Source organism: Nerophis ophidion, linkage group LG12 (assembly GCF_033978795.1).
Source record: "Nerophis ophidion isolate RoL-2023_Sa linkage group LG12, RoL_Noph_v1.0, whole genome shotgun sequence".
Lineage (NCBI taxonomy): Eukaryota > Metazoa > Chordata > Actinopteri > Syngnathiformes > Syngnathidae > Nerophis > Nerophis ophidion.
This window is the reverse complement of record NC_084622.1, coordinates 10,296,112-10,313,793: the sequence shown is the minus strand read 5'-3', so window position 1 is coordinate 10,313,793 and position 17,682 is coordinate 10,296,112. Positions and strand designations below refer to the sequence as shown.

At 38.1% G+C, this 17,682-nt stretch overlaps 1 protein-coding gene across 1 annotated transcript in view; it reads left to right on the top strand.

Moving 5' to 3' along the window:
* Window positions 1-17,682, top strand: part of pclob (piccolo presynaptic cytomatrix protein b) — a 158,588-nt gene that overhangs the window by 62,730 nt on the left and 78,176 nt on the right. The window contains 8 exon segments of the mRNA XM_061918039.1: window positions 2-749; window positions 1,055-2,622; window positions 2,700-2,965; window positions 3,278-4,103; window positions 4,201-5,236; window positions 7,199-7,267; window positions 7,590-7,616; window positions 14,955-15,046. Coding sequence (XP_061774023.1) covers window positions 2-749; window positions 1,055-2,622; window positions 2,700-2,965; window positions 3,278-4,103; window positions 4,201-5,236; window positions 7,199-7,267; window positions 7,590-7,616; window positions 14,955-15,046 — 4,632 coding nt within the window.

The window sequence follows — 17,682 nt, the reverse complement described above, 5'->3', positions numbered from 1 at the left end:
AGTGACTACACTGTCTGTGGTAACTGATAGCATCACAATAGTCACATGCACAGCCACCATTGCTTCATATAGCAACCCTCCAGCAGAGAAACCTCTTGACTTGCAAGGGCCTGTTACATCATTGCCACTTCCTCTCACCACATACAAAGCATTTGAGCCACTGGCGCAGATTGTCTACAAACCTGTAAGCACTCTGCCTGTAGCCACAGCTGTAGCATCTACAGAGCAAGACATACCAATTAACCTTTCCTTTGGATCATTGGCCAGAGGAGGCACACCCATGACTTCTGCACTCGACATTAGGAGTGAGGCCTCTGTCCTGTCTTTGGAAGCAACAGGGGCCGTGGATCTGTCCAATTACAAGCCAGTGAGAGCGATGGTAGCTTTATCTGGAAAAAGTCCAGAAGTAATAACCACTGTTGTCGAGGATGATGGGATACCAGTTGATCTTACTGCTGGTAGAAGGAGTGTATGCTGTGATGTATTATACAAATTACCATTCACCGGGAGCTGCAGAACACAACCCCCTGTCACAACTCAGCCTGACAACCATTTAGACTTCAAAGATGATCAGCATAATAGTGCTGGACAGTATGGTATTAAAGGGATCAATGGTGAAAAGGCATCAATATCGAAGGCCAGCCTCAGAGAAGTAGGACTCTTTCCCTATGATCCCAATAAGGACTATGACTACCTCAATGGATCTGGAGATGGAGCTATAGACCTCACTGCCACCAAACTCCCTGCTGGTAAGTAAAATTCCAGTTCTGCTGCATGATCAAATATTAAATTATTTGGATTTGTGTACTTGTATTAAAAACTGTTTCTTCTTTTGCATGCCGTTGTACTTTTGGTTTTGTTATTTTTATTAACTTTTGTTTTTTTTGTCTTTAAACAGATGCATGCGTGTGCCTCCGTGTGCTTCCTCAATATTTTTGTTTCGCAACATGCTAGGCAAATATGCATGTGCATGGACATAATTAAAAATAAATTAGAATCAAAAAATGTGCGTAGCATACTTAGTAAAAACTATACCATTTACTTTTCGTGGCAGGTAAAGCTCTTGACTACACGAGTAAAGCTCCCACAACATTCCCTGGGATGACTGCCTCTCCATCTTCTCAGGATGCTCTTGCTGGTTTTGGTGTAAATAGTGCCCTAAAAACTTCAGATGGAATAGTTTACTCCTCTGTTGCTGCCCCAGTTCCATCAACATATGCAATTACCACACAACCTGGCTCCATTTTTAGCACTACCTTAGTCCCTGCATCAACAATCAAGAATCAATCTGTGCCCCAACAATATGATTTTGTACCTAACACAAACCAGGGGCAAGTCATTCCTTATGACACAGGTCTACCAAAAGAAATTCTACCAACAGCATTGTTTGACATCATAACAGGCTTTCCCGAAATGTATTCAGATACCACCCTGGAAGCATTAGCTGCTTCTCTGGATGCATTAGCTTTGTCTCCAATATTCCCTGGCTTAGACAGTACCAAAATGGCACAATATCAGATGGAGAGGGAGTTTCTAGAGCTGGAAAAGCTTAAACAGTTGTGTCTTGCAGAGGAGTTACAGTGGGAGAGACAAGAGATTCAGCGTTATCGTGAACAAGAACAGATAATGGTGCAACAAGAGCTGGAAGAGCTCCAATCTCTAAAACAACAGCTTCTGCTGCAACAAGAGGAAGAACACCATGCTCATATAATAGCCCAACAGGAAACGTATGCCCAGCAGAAAGAGCAGTTGCAGCAAATTCAGCAACTTCAGCTTCAACTACAGCGGCAGTTAGATGAACACTACGGTAACACAGGTTCTACGACAAACCTCCTTGAGGCTAAATATGCAGGAGTTGGAGACAGTGGACAGTACTGGCCTGTCAAAGATGAATCTAAAGGTCCATTTGTTAGTACACAGTTACAAGAACGTCAGGAAGACCAGCGTAACATAACAAAAAAGATTCAACATGGTCAGGACACAGGCAAAAAGATAATTGACAGTGGAGTGCAGACTGATGATGAAGACTCAACCGAAAAGCAGCACACCGGAAGAAGGAAGAAAAATAAGAGAAACATTGATAGCTCGGCTCAATCTGACGATGAGGACCAAGATGAATGGGATGCTCCCACAAAAGCTCGCAGACGGTCTCGCAAGCACAGCAGTGAAGGGAAACATAGTTCTAAGGTCTCTAGCATTGCAATCCAGACAGTCGCTGAGATATCTGTTCAGACGGACCACTCTGGAACCATCAAACGACCCAACGTCCAGATGGACACAAAGGTGGAAATAATCAAACACATCTCAGCTCCTGAAAATTCTCAGCGAGGTGGTAGTCTGAGCTGTCAGACAGATTCAGATAGAAAACCCGCACCCAATGAAATGGGCTACGGGACTCACATACCGACTGATGCTTCGGCTAGATCTAGAGGTTTCTATACCTCAGTGTCCCCCTTATCGCCTGATAAATCACTTGGTGGGCAGAGAATGCTGACAGCGGACCCGACAAGGTTTTACTCAGGCCCTCGATTGAAGCCCGGCCAGAAGTGTATGTCTGATCCTAAATCTCTGAGCCCCACAACAGAAAACAGGATGAGTGGATACTACGCAGAGAGTTATTCCGTAAGTTATACAGTTAACATTAATTGTAGGTTGTGTTTCAAATCCAGATTTAACCTTTTGTTGACCATGTGTTATAGGGGCGAGGCTGTCCCTCTGGAACAGGCAAGAAAGTCAAGCGTACGCTACCAGATCCACCTCCTGAGGATGACTCGTTAATGGGACGGTCAGGCTACAGCACCAACTCTGCACGTCGTCGTCTTGCCCGCAGTACTACAATGGCTCGAGCGAAGATCCTGCAGGATATTGACAAAGAGCTTGATCTGGTAGAGAGGGAATCTTCAAAACTACGCAAGAAACAGGCTGAACTTGACGAGGAGGAAAAGGAAATTGACGCCAAACTACGGTAAGATGCTGCAAACTTAGCATTAAACATAAGTCCGGAAATTATTTTGTGTGTCATAATCCAATAAACAATCGCCGCTATTAAAGTGCTTTAATACCATTGCTTTCGTCCCTGTTTTGGAATCATCCTCCCTAATTCATCTGCATGATGCCCACACTTATCTTGATAGCTTATGGGCTAAAAGGCTGCCTTGACACCCCTCAGTGAGACCACTCCAAACTCACACATTGTGAAAGGTATTATGGTGTGAGAAACCCGTTTTTATTTAAAACCTTAAAAGACATTTGACTGAGTATGTCTTCATCCCTCTAGGTACCTGGAGATGGGTATCAATCGCCGAAAGGATGCCTTATTGAAAGAGCGAGAGAAGAGAGAGAGGGCCTATCTCCAGGGGGTGGCAGAAGAAAGAGATTACATGTCAGACAGCGAGGTTAGCAACATTAGAGATGACCGTAGTGATCGCCTGGAGAGGCCGCGGACAGCGCCCCAATCTGAGTTTGATCAATTCATTCCCCCACAGACTGAAGCGGATTCCCAGTACAATACGCTAACAAGCCCCTACTCCCATTACGGCCAGTATGTTCCCCAGACTCAGACCACCAGCCATTACAGTCAACATAATCTATATGAGCAGCAGTCTGTTTACCACCAACAGGTGTCACCTTACTCAACCTTATCACTTTCGCGTGGTCAGGATCAGCCTAGCAGCTACCAACACGCTCTGCTCTTGCAACAAGGAAAGCAGCGTCAAAACAACCTGTCGGATTTAGAGCCTAAAATCTCCAGTAACTATGAGGTCATACGTAACCAACCTTTAATCATAGTGCCGACCTCCTCAGAGAGTGGCTATGGGGTGGCTCATCTTGGAGGCAAGTATGGCAGCTTGGACTTGAGGCTTGGGCTGGAGGAAAGAAGCATGGCCTCTAGTCCCATGTCAAGCATATCTGCAGATTCCTTCTATGCTGACATTGACCACCATAATGTCAGAAACTATGTGCTGATTGAAGACATTGGGGAACTCACCAAAGCCTCCACAGGGTTGGGTACCACTAGCTTGGGTTCAGGATTTACAATCCCTGATAAAGAGTTGTCCAAGGCAGACAGACTACTTAGGGCAGCAGAAGTCCGACGCACAGAGGTACACCCACTTATATTTTCTTCCTAATCAATTTTATGTATACTTAGGTTTTTTTCAGTTTGACATTAATTTAATAAAGATATTTTTTTTCCCTTAGGTAGCAGATTTTTTAGGACCGTCACAACTTCAAGGTTATGGTAAAGGAGAAGATGACACTATGGAGGAACCTTATGAGTTAAAACTACTGAAGCAACAGATCAAGCAGGAGTTCAGGCGAGGAACTGAGGGATTAGAGCATTTGGGCCTTCCCCAGTATCTTCCCAGTGACAGCAACTTTCGCCACTTTCCAAAAAGTGAAAAGTATAGCATTGGAAGGCTCACTCTGGAAAAACAGGCTGCAAAACAGCTCCCGGCTGCTGTGCTTTACCAGAAACAGATGAAGAACAAAAAGGCTTTGATTGACCCAAAAGCCATCACTAAATTCTCCCCAATTCAGGAGAGCAGGGATTTGGAACCAGACTTTGGTAGCTACATCGGATCTGGAGCTTCTTCTGTGACCAATCTGGCTGCTAGAGCAAGATTGCTTCAGGATGAGATCACATTTGGCCTCCGAAAGAACTTATCAGAGCAACAGAAATACTTGGGCTCCTCCCTGGGGGCTAATCTTGCTGGTTCTCATGGGCAGTCTCTTGGAATTGGGTCCACTATTAGGGCCACTGTCCAGGATGACGGCACCTATCCAAGCGGCAGCCGCTCCAGACCTTCATCTCGTCCATCTTCCCGGCCCTCCTCTGTCTATGGCTTGGATCTATCGATCAAACGGGATCTTTCCAGCTCCTCACTCAGACTCAAAACAGAGGGGGATGTGTTGGACGCAGCGTTTGCCCCCGGTGTGGCCAGAGCAAAGCCCACCAGTTTGCCTATCAGCCAAAGTCGGGGCCGTATCCCCATAGTGGCTCAAAACTCCGAAGAGGAGAGCCCTCTGAGCCCTGTGGGGCAGCCTATGGGCATGGCCAGGGCTTCAGCGGGACCACTTCCTCCAATCTCTGCCGACTCCAGGGACCAATTTGGATCTAGCCATTCTCTGCCGGAGGTTCAGCAACATATGAAGGAAGAATCTCGGACTCGTGGCTACGATCGAGATATCGCATTCATCATGGATGACTTGCAAGGTGCCATGTCGGACAGTGAAGGTAAATGGAACCTGGGACGATTGCAAGAACTCTACTGTGTGGACTTGCTTGTCATGCATGATACTGCTGAGTGATGTTCCTGGTCGTGTGCTCTTCAATCATCAGTACGCCGAACAATTGTCGATGGCTGCTGTATTTTCCTCTTTCCTGTTAAATATCTCCGTGGACTTGTGCATGCTTTTTTTAAATGTTTCCACTTAGCAATGCATACAACTCATAGCTTGAGTTTATGTACGGCACACATTTATTTTGTCATTTCAAGTGCATGCATTGTCATTTTATTTTTACATTGCTTTACTTTTTCCACAAATACATGTTATGTATACTTGATTATGTTTTGTTCTTTTAAAAGGAATAGTCAGTCATTTTTGGCAAACAAGCAGTAAAAACATGGTTTATTGTTAGCAAGTTTGCTTTGTCTTTCGAACAACGCAGCCAAACTACAATCATCAATCAGTGTTTACTTACATAGCCCTAAATCACGAGTGTCTCAAAGGGTTGCACAAGCCACAACGACATCCTCGGCTCAGATACCACATCAGGGCAAGGAAAAACTCAACCCAGTGGGACAATGAGAAACCTTGGAGGGGGCCGCGGATATGGGGATATAGCATAATATTGTAAGAGTCCAGTCCATAGTGGATCTAACATAATAGTGACAGTCCAGTCCATAGTGGATCTAACATAATAGTGAGAGTCCAGTCCATAGTGGGGCCAGCAGGAGACCATACCGAGCGGACACAGGTCAGCAGCGCAGAGACGTCCCCAACTGATGCACAACCCATCCCGGGTTCCGACTCCGGACAGCCAGCGCTTCATCCATTGCCACTGAGCCTGTACCCCACCCCCCTCCACGAAGGAGAGGGGGGAAGAGCAGAAAATAAACGGCAGATCAACTGGTCTAAAAGGGGGTGGGGGTCTATTTAAAGGCTAGAGTATACAAATGACTTTTAGTATGGGACTTAAATGCTTCTACTGAGGTAGCATCTCTAACTGTTACCGCTAGAACATCCCAGGGGACTGGAGCCCGAATGGAAAACGTTCTATAGCATGCAGACTTTTTTGGGGGCTCTGGGAAGCACTAATAAGCCGGAGTTGTTTTACACAGATTTTTTGCCGGGACATATGGTACAATACAATCGGCAAGACAGGATGGAGCTAGACCGTGTAGTATTTTAGTAAAACCTTAAAGTCGCATCTTAAGTGCACAGGAAGTCAGTGCAGGTAAGCCAGTATAGGTATATATTTATTTATATATGTATATAGGTATATAAAGTATAGGTGTTATATGATCAAACTTTATTGTTCTTGTCAAAGCTCTCAGAGTGAATACTTTTTACTATTTTTTTTTTAAATTTTTTTACAAAAAATAAAACTATTACAACTTTAAGCATTAGTGCATTTGTAGCTACATTATATGTTAATAATGTTCGCATTTTTTATTTTGCAATAAAAAAAAATCAATATTATGCTATTCATCACACTTTTTTAAATGTTATCTTTCAACACAACTTTTGCAGTAATTTATACTATTGTCACTTTTGGTCAGGTTAGGTGTCTCGATGTACTTTTTTGTTATCTGCATTTGATTTTGCATCCTTGCATGTTGATTTTTTTTTATTTGTGTGTGTGTGTGTGTATTAACTTGCAATCTGTGTTTTTTGAGTTTCCATCCTAATAAAGTCCAGGTCCTTCTGCATGTTCTCAGGAGGTCTCATTACCATTCCACGCAGCATTCTATCAGTACTGCAGCTGCGACTCACGCCCAAACACGCTTAGCTGAAACACCGACTAACATTAAGTACGCTTTTCAAAAACCAATGTGTCTGGATCGAGAGCTCATCCCCCTCACATTGGAATGGAGCTCGGACTGTTTTTGAAGGATCTTTCTATAGCTGATAAGATGGTTTTTTTGTGTGTGTGATTGCTCCACCTGTACGTGTCAATCTGCCTTGATTACAGGACTCAGTGAGTCCGTGCTGGTGTTGAACAGAGACGAAGCCAGAATCTTTCATGAAAGTATGAAACACGGTAGAGTATCTTAGTCAATGAACTCCTAGGCCCACTTGATTGATGGATGAGCATTTTTCCCTTAATTGTCTATCTCTCATAGTGCCTCCCCTTAAGTGTCGACCACTTAGTTGTGACTTCCAAGCATGCATCATACTGTACATCGACCCCCGCTTCTAGTGCATGTGCTGACATACCCCCTAACCCCCGCCCGGCCCCCAAGTAGATATCTGCTCTCAGCTTAGTCCCTGTAGCTTGACCTTGTAGGCTGCTGCACGCATTTCGTGAAACAAAACATATACATTTCTTTTAAAACGTGTCTATATACGATTTTTTACCCCAGCTGGAGGCCCAAACTGGAATATAGAAGGTGAGACGGCATTCTCCAATGTAGCCCCCATATCATTACCGTATTTTTCGGACCATAAGGCGCACTTAAAATTCTTGCATTTTCATGAAAAAATGGACGGTGCGCCTCATAACCCGGTGTGCCTAATGTACGGCATGATTCTGGTTGTGCCTACCGACCTCAAAGCAATTTTATTTTGTACATGGTGTAATGATAAGTGTGACCAGTAGATGGCAGTCACACATAGGTGTCGACTGCAATATGATGGCAGTAAACAACACCAAAACTTAAAATGTTCCATTTAGAATCTAGAACAGGGATCCCAAAACTACGGCCCAGAATCCGGCCCGCGGGAATTCCCAACTTAAAATATTTGAATTTGAATTTTATTTTTGTATTTTAAATTTGTTGAAATCTTCCATTTTCTACCGCTTATTCCCTCTTTTGGGGTCGCGGGTGGCACTGGCGCCTATGTCAGCTACAATCGGGCGGAAGGCGGGTCGAAATCTGTCCTTTCTAATCTGCGATGCGGTGGCGACTTGTCCAGGGTGTACGCCGCCTTCCGCCTGATTGTAGCTGAGATAGGCACTATCGACCCCAAAGGGAATAAGCGGTAGGAATGGATGGATGTCCTTTCTAATCCATTTTATCCTGCTTGTTACTCTCGGTGTCTCCTAGCCTCCGAATAGTATATATATATATATATATATATATATATATATATATATATATATATATATATACATACATATATAAAATCGAGGTTACTGTAGTTTATTCGTTATACATTGCTCAATACTGGGGTAGAACGGAATATACACGTTAGGTCAGGAAAAAAACACAGAGGCTATTTCATCCCTACAAGCCTGTTTTGCAGATTCTCCCTGCTCTTCAGGGGATTTTATTATATATGTTATTATAAAATCCCCTGTTTCGCAGGTTTCCCTGCTCTTCTGGGGATATTCTTATACATGCATCCAGTTTCTACCGCTTATCCCTTTCGGTGTGGCAGGTAGTGTTATTATAAAATCCCCTGAAGAGCAGGTAAACCTGGGAAACAGGCTTGCAGGAATGAATTAGCCTCTGTGTTATTTCCTGACCTGATACATATTTTAAAGCCCGTCCCCCGGCTAAATTTTTTTAACCCAATGCGGCCCCCCGAGTCATAAAGTTTGGGGACCCCTGATCTAGAACATTACACATGGCGCTCAAAAATCTGTCAAAATGTTTTAGGTCAGCTGTGAAGCCGCATCGCTTGATGGATTGTCGGCGCATTACACATACCAGTATTACTATGTTGTATACAAAAGGACCACACAATGGCACACCTATTAGTTAAACGAAAGTTAAAGTACCAATGATTGTCCCGGTGTGGCAAAATTATTCTCTGCATTTGACCCATCGTCCTTGAACACCCCCCCACAGGTGAAGGGAGCAGTGAAATTTTTCCTCTGCAGACCAGGCTTTCTGCACCGCCGCTCCCAGTCTGTTAAACGCTCTCCCTGACCACCTGTAGGCGCCACAGACTGTAAAAGCTTTTAAAAAAGGCTTTGTATGAATCTAGACCTGAATGGGCAGTGCGCCTTTCAACCCGGCGGCGCCCTATGGTCCGGAAAATACGGTACCCTTCTGAATGATTCACTTCTCTATGAGTTGCTCCTTTTAACATGCCGACCGGATTCATTCTGGAATGACCCCTGCATCTCAGTGGTGGAAAGCAACATCCATTTAGCACGACTTTAGTTGCTGACATATCCAGTTCATTTGAGAATGAAGCATCCCAAAAAGCGCATCTTGCTGCCCCCAAGACTCGGACTATGCATCATCGCGGAATGGCTGCACATCACAGTGATTCTTGCAAGCGATTCGGCTCCATTTCTGGTGTCTCATGTTCCTGTTTGTGTGCTCACAAAGACGTGTTGTTTTTCATCGGAATTGGAACGCTTTTTTTCGTGTCGCTTCTAGTTCCGAGAAGTGCCGATAGCTGCAGAAATAATACGATAAGACGTCGGCGTTGTTTCAAAAAACTACATTGCACAACCACAGGATAACGTTTCAAAATTTAAAAAAGTACACCTTTTTTCTAACAATGAATACTATTATCGCACCATTTTTTTTAATGCATTTCATGACAAAAAATTTCTAAACTAAAATGTAAAAAAAAAAAAAAAAATCTGCAGCTGAGACTGCAACCCCCAAAAAGGGACAATCAGTAGAAAATGGATGTATTTTTAATTTGTGAAAATTTCCTTCATTGATGTGCATTTTAAGTTAAAGTTAAGTTAAAGTACCAACGATTGTCACACAGACACGAGGTGTGGTGAGATGTGTCCTCTGCATTTGACCCATCCCCTTGTTCAGCCCCTGGGGGGTGAGGGGGAGCAGTGAGCAGCAGCGGTGCCCGCTGTGTTGAAATTTGCCCTCTGTAGACGGGGCTTTCTGCTCTGTCGCTCGCAGTCTGTGGAACGCTCTCCCTAACCACCTGAGGGCACCACAGACTGTGAATGCTTTTAAAAAGGCTTAAAACCCCTTCTTTAAAAAAAAACCTTTTCATAGATATAGGAATACTAGTTCTAGCTATAAAGCTGTTCCAGTTGTTAGTTTTATATTATTTTTATTATTATTATTTTTATTTTATTTTTAAATACACTGTTGCACTTTGAGATTGTATACTCAATGTAAAGTGAGCAAACTGAGCAATACTTACAGTTTAATTTATTCACTTTCTCTTGCTACTTCTAAGCTTTAATGTTTGATTCATTCATTATTGTTATTTTATTTTTCAAATGTACTATTAGCGGGTGGAAAAAAGTTTATTTTGATATTTACCTCAGAAGGCTGCAAATAGAAAAGAGGCATTCAATTGTTATTTACATTTTATTTGATATGCCATTGATATTTTTTATTATTATTTGAAACTGTATTTTGCATGTCACTATAAAGTTATATAAACCTTGCTTGTTCAATATTCAATGCAAAACTTGCTTGGGTCCCTATTAAAAGGTTAATTTTTGCAGTTTTAAAGAATGAATAATCCTTATAGCTCTTTTCTGGAGTTGATACTATGCCTTTATGTTCCTCCAATATGTGTTCCCCCGCACTTCCACACCTCTATTCCACCTCAAAATGTAGTGTATATTAGTGTAAATGGAAAGAAAAAACAGTACTGCTGTTTTTATGGATTAAAAAAAGGCAGCTCAGTTGCCAAAATTTTACTGTACATTTGTTTTTTTAGCGTAAATAAAAAAAACCTGCAATTTTACAGTAAAATTTGGGCACCTGTGCTGCCAGTTTGTTAGTTTTTTTGTTTTTTACCATGAATCAAGAACTGTAGATTTCTCGGTTTGTTACTGTAAATGCAAAAAAAAAAAAGAGAAGAAAAAAAAGTATGCAAAAACCACAGTCAATTTCTCAACTTTATCATGAAATCTACCGCTATTTTTACATTGCACAATTTGATGGATACCTTGCTTTGAAATCATTATTATTAGTATTTATTTATATTTATGGTTTGAATATTGATCAAATATAAACAAAAAATGGTTTGAATGTTTGATCAAATATTGAAAAAAATGGTTTGAATGTTTAAACAAATATTTTGAAAAAAATGGTTTGAATGTTTGATCAAATATTTTAAAAAAAGGTTTGAATGTTTGATCAAATATGAAAAAATGTTTTAATGTTTGATCAAATATTTAAAATAAAATGGTTTGAATGTTTGATAAAATATTTTTTAAATGGTTTGAATGTTTAATCAAATATTTAAAAAAAAATAGTAAGAATGGTTTGAATTTTTGATCAAATGTATTTTTTAAATTAATTGTTTGATCAAATATTCATTAAAATGGTTTGAATGTTTGTTCAAATATTTAAAAAAATGTTTTAATTGTTTGATCAAATATTGAAAAAAATAATTTGAATATTTGATCAAATATTTAAAAAATGATTTGAATGTTTGATAACATATTTAAAAAACGGTTTGAATGTTTGATAAATATTTTTTTAAAAAGGTTTGAATTTTTAAACTTTCTTTTAAAAATGGTTTTAATTTTTGATAAATATATTTTTTAAATGGTTTGAATGTTTGATCAAATATTTTTCTAAAAATTGATTGTTTGATCAAATATTCATTAAAATGGTTTGAATGTTTGTTCAAATATTTAAATTTTTTTTTTAATTGTTTGATCAAATATTGAAAAAAATAATTTGAATATTTGATCAAATATTTACAAAAATGATTTGAATGTTTGATAAAATATTTAAAAAACGGTTTGAATGTTTGATAAATATTTTTTTAAAAAAGGTTTGAATACTTAAACTTTTTTTTAAATGGTTTTAATTTTTGATAAATATATTTTTTAAATGGTTTGAATGTTTGATCACATTTTTTTTAAATAGTTCGAATGTTTTATAAAATATTTTTAAAAAAATGTTTTAATGTTTGATCAAATATTTTAAAAAAAAGTTTGAATGTTTGATCAAATATTTAAAATAAAATGGTTTGAATGTTTAATCAAATATTTAAAAACAATTGAATGTTTGATCAAATATTTAAAAAATGGTTTGAATGTTTGATCAAATATTTAAAAAAATATTTTAAATGTTTGATCAAATTTGAAAAAAAATAATTTGAATGTTTGATCAAAAAATATTGAAAAAAATAGTTTGAATGTTTGATCAAATATTAAGAAAAATGGATTGAATGATTGGTCAAATATTTAAAAAAATGGTTTGAATGTTTGATCAAATATTTAAAAAAAATAGTTTGAATGTTTGATCAAATATTAAAAACAATGGTTTGAATGTTTGATCAAATATTTAAAAAAATGGTTTGAATGTTTGATCAAATATTTAAAAAAATGGTTTGAATGTTTGATCAAATATTTAAAAAATGGTTTGAATGTTTGATCAAATATTTAAAAATAAAATAATTTGAATGTATGATCAAATATTTAAAAAAATAGTTTGAATATTTGATCAAATATTTAAAAAAATAGTTTGAATGTTGATCAAATATTTTAAAAAATGGTTTGAATGTTTGATCAAATATTTTAAAAAATGGTTTAAATGTTTGATCAAATATTTAAAAAAAATAATTTGAATGTTTGATCAAATATTTAAAAAAATTGTTTAAATGTTTGATCAAATGTTTAAAAAAATAGTTTGAATGTTGCTCAAATATTTTAAAAAAAGTTTTGAATGTTTGATCAAATATTTGAAAAAAATAGTTTGAATGTTTGATCAGATATAAAAAAAATTGTTTGAATGTTTGATCAAATATTTAAACAATGGTTTTAATGTTTATAAATATTTTTTAAAAATGGTTGAATGTTTGATCAAATATTTATTTTTAAAATGATTTTAATCTTTCATAAATATTTTAAAAATGGTTTGAATGTTTGATCAAACATTAAAAAAATATTTTGAATGTTTGATCAAATATTTAAAAACGATGGTTTGAATGTTTGATCAAATATTTAAAAAATGGTTTGAATATTTCATCAAATATTTTAATTTAGTTTTTTTATTTTTGATCAAATATTTTTTAAATGGTTTGAATGTTTGATCAAATATTTTTTTTTAATTATTTGAATGTCTGATCAAATATTTAAAAAAATGGTTTGAATGTTTGATCAAATATTTGAAAAAATAGTTTGAATGTTTGATCAAATATTAAAAGAAATATAATCATGTGTGCTTACGGACTGTATCCCTGCAGACTGTATTGATCTATATTGATTTATAATGTATATATTGTGTTTTTATGTTAATTTAATAATTTAAAAAAAAAAAAAATATATATATATATATATATATATATATATATATATATATATATATATATATATATATATATATATATATATATATTTATATTTTGTGCGGCCCGGTACCAATCGGTGGTTGGGGACCACTGTTCTAAGGCATAGTGTTTTAGCTCTTCTTTCCAAAATTGTGTACACTACTGAATTGGGGTCTTATGGCCACTTATGTGGACACTTACACTGCCATCTGGTGGTGTCAGAAGAGTATAACATACAATGGAATGGGGGGGGGGGGGGTGTAAAAATAAGAATTAGCATGTCACTAAACATGAAGTACACGTTTGTGTACATATGGACTAAGTACATCATATGAAAAGATGATTTTTTTGTTTTTGTTTTTCTAATTAGGTTTTAATAAACCCAAATAGCAAAGATAAATAAAAAAACAGCCTGGGCCTTAAGAGGTTAATGTTAAGCATGTTTAAAACAAATAAACCATACGGAACTTAGCGCGTCATTAGAATGTTAGGGGAAAAAAACCTGCAATGTAGGATTTTACATTCAATTTAATGCAAACTTTATTTATTTTGTCATTTCGATTTATTTTGTATTCCGCCCTAAGCTGACAAAAAACCTCCTTTGATTTTGCGAAATCTTATCAACTCCAATGTAAGAGCTGTTAAAAACTGATGGAGGGATCACAGACGTCTTCCCTTCACAAGGTCTTATGTATACCAGGGATTCTCAAGCTGTGGTACGCCAAAAAAACAACAACACTTGATTAAAATGCAATCTTTTTTTTCCCTAAATTTAAAATAGGTGTGGAAAAGTCTTATCACTCTTGTTGTGAGCAAAATTGTCAGGGTAATCATTATTATCCCGGTCATTTTAAATGTGTTAAAACGTTCAAAAAATTTTCCTGACACATCGCCTGCTGCATGCTAACTTCTCAGACACTCAGTCATCAAATATTTTCCCGCCTCAAACAGCATTGCGTTATTAATCGCCCATCAAAATTCCATGGAAGTAGAAGCGATCGGCTCCGATAGCTCAGAGGGAACATTTTCAAAGCAAAGTCCGTGTAGTCGCTGCCAAGTTTTCCCGAGCCTAACAGCGCTTCAGTTTTCTGGAAGTAAGCAGTGTTGCCTAAAATGCATTAATAACTACATATTTTTTTTGGTCACTAAAAATTCAAACGGTGTTACTAACTGTCTGAAATTTTACCGCGGTTTATCAATATACCGTTTACTGTTACAGGGCTAATTTAAACACAGTGTTACTGTTCAGACTATGTGTTATGTTCCACTGGCCAAAAAATATTTAAAATGCACTTGTTTTTAATGAATATGTTTGAGAACCACCGGTATAAACGCAAAGTAAAAGAAAAAATATATACATTCGATTACACAAATTTGATGTGTGACAGACTTTGTGATGCATATTGGGAACTCTGTTTCCAAAGCTTAATTGAAAAATTGAGCTCTGCTTTGCCCTTTCCAGACTCTTTTAAGTAGGTTTTTTCTATCATTTAATTTTTATTTTTATAGTTAATTAAGGGTGGGCTTGTTTTTAACTGCTGCTTGTCGTTGTCTAGCCTACCACTTACGAAGAGAGGACACTGACTGGTTCGATAAACCAAGGGAAGGACATCCTCAGAGTCAGCATGTGGTGGTGGACCGCAGACAGGTAAGATGAGCCTTCATTGCCGAAGTTTGTCATCAATTTGGGACTACAATGCTGGTTTATGTATTACAGTACAGTGTAATATAGAATAACGACATACCGGACAATCTAGGAAACACACCAGAGTGATCTAATTGGACAGTTAGCAAGGCCTATGTTTTTTATATCTACCAATCCTTCCATACATCGTCTTCAGTCTAAGCCGGAAAGCCCAGACTTCCCTCTCCCCAGCCACTTTGTCCAGCTCCTCCCGGGGGATCCCGAGGCATTCCCAGGCCAATCAGGAGACGTAGTTTTCCCAACGTGTCCTGGGTCTTCCCCGTGGTTTCCTACCGGTCGGACGTGCCTTGATTCAACTCCCTAGGGAGGCGTTCGGGTGGCATCCTGACCAGATGCCCGAACCACTTCATCTGGCTCCTCTCGAGCTTCTTGTCCTATCTCTAAAGGAGAGTCCCGTCACCCGGCGGAGGAAACTCATTTGGGCCGCTTGTACCCGTGATCTTGTCCTTTCGGTCATAACCCAAAGCTCATGACCATAGATGAGTATGGGAACTTAGATCGACTGGTAAATTGAGAGCTTTGCCTTCCGGCTCAGCTCCTTCTTCACCACAACGGATCGATACAGCGTCCGCATTACTGAAGATGCCACATCGATTCCCCGATCCACTCTTCCCTCACTCGTGAACAAGACTCTGAGGTACTTGAACTCCTCCACTTAGGGCAGGGTCTCCTTCCAAACCCAAAGATGGCACTCCACCCTTTTCCGGGCGAGAACCATGGACTCTGACTTTTGGAGGTGTTGATTCCCATACCAGTCGCTTCACACTCGGCTGCGAACCGATCCAATGAGAGCTAAAGATCCTGGCCGGATGAAGCCATCAGGACCACATCATCTGCAAAAAGCAGAGACCTAATCCTGCAGCCACCGATCCGGATCCGCTCAATGCCTTTACTGCGCCTAGAAATTCTGTCCATAAAAGTTATGAACAGAATGGGTGACAAAGGACAGCCTTGGCGGAGTCCTACCGTCACTGGAAAAGTGTCCGACTGGCTGCCGGCGATGCGGACCAAGCTCCGACACTGATCATACAGGGAATGGACCGCCACAATCAGACAGTCCGATACCCCATACTCTCTGAGCACTCCCCACAGGACTTCCCGAGGGACACGGTCGAATGCCTTCTCCAAGTCCACAAAGCACATGTAGACTGGTTGGGCAAACTCCCATGCACCCTCAAGGACCCTGCGGAGAGTATAGAGCTGGTCCACAGTTCCACGACCAGGACGAAAACCACACTTTTCCTCTTGAATGCGAGGTTCGACTCGGACTTGGAGGTGTTGATTCCAAGCCGAACCGAACCAATCCAATGAGAGCTGAAGATCCTGGCCAGATGAAGCCATCGGGACCACATCATCTGCCAATTTTTAGCACCCGAATTAATGTATACTGTACGATAGTTTGTAAAAATAACAATAGATACATAAATATCTGCTTGTCACCTTGACATACCATTTCAAAAGCAAGTTAGCCATCAATCTGTATGTACAAAAATCCAATAACCAAATACATAAGCAATGATTTAAATGAGGCGATTATACTTTTATATTCTGAGGGCAGCCGTGACTGCTGTGCCATGCTCTCTCGGTTGCTTAGTTGGGTCTACTTCTGTCTCTGGCCATGCTCACCCCCAACCCTGCAGACAATCGCATGGAACACCGCAGAGGCCACCACAGTGTACATGTTTTTTTTTTTTTTAACTAAATCATTCTTTATTTAATTTTTTTGTTTTGTTTTGTTTTTTGTAGCTGTATGTAGAAATGGCTGTTTGCATAAACTATGCTCTTTTAATGTCCTTTGTGTTCTTCCACACATGCTTATGTGTGCTATGACTATTAGTTTTTTTTTCTTGGCTTCAGTCTGGACCCCCTCCCCAGGGGCCAAGGCTTAGACAGATTTTTATTTTTATTTTTTGGCAGTCAAGATGTCCACTTAAAATTTAAGTCTTTCTCCTTTCTTGTTTTTCTGTTGAAATACCGAACAAACAAACAAACCCACAAAAAATGGCTGGAAATTATTATCAATCAAAGACCCAGTACAGTATCAAAAGAAAACAAAAACACAAATAAAGAAAAAAAAAATGTGGGCAACCTTTATAATACATTATTTGTATTGTTTTATTTAAAAACAAAATAAATAAATAAAGCAGTAAAAAAATGCATTATGTTTGTCCACACATTGTTTAAATTACTTAATGTATATATATATATATATATATATATATATATATTACATGTTATCATTTTATTACATTTTTTATTTATATTTTTATTAAAATACAATTAAAAAATAAAGCAATAAATATTTTTTATTATAATAGTTTCCCACACCCCACACGTTTTATTGCTTAATTTATATATATATATATATATATATATATATATATATATATATATATATATATATATATATATATATATATATATATATATATATATATATATATATATATATATATATATATGTGTATATATATGTATATATATATATATATATATATATATATATATTACATGTTATAATTTTATTACATTTTTTATTTATATTTTTATTAAAATACAATTAAAAAATAAAGCAATAA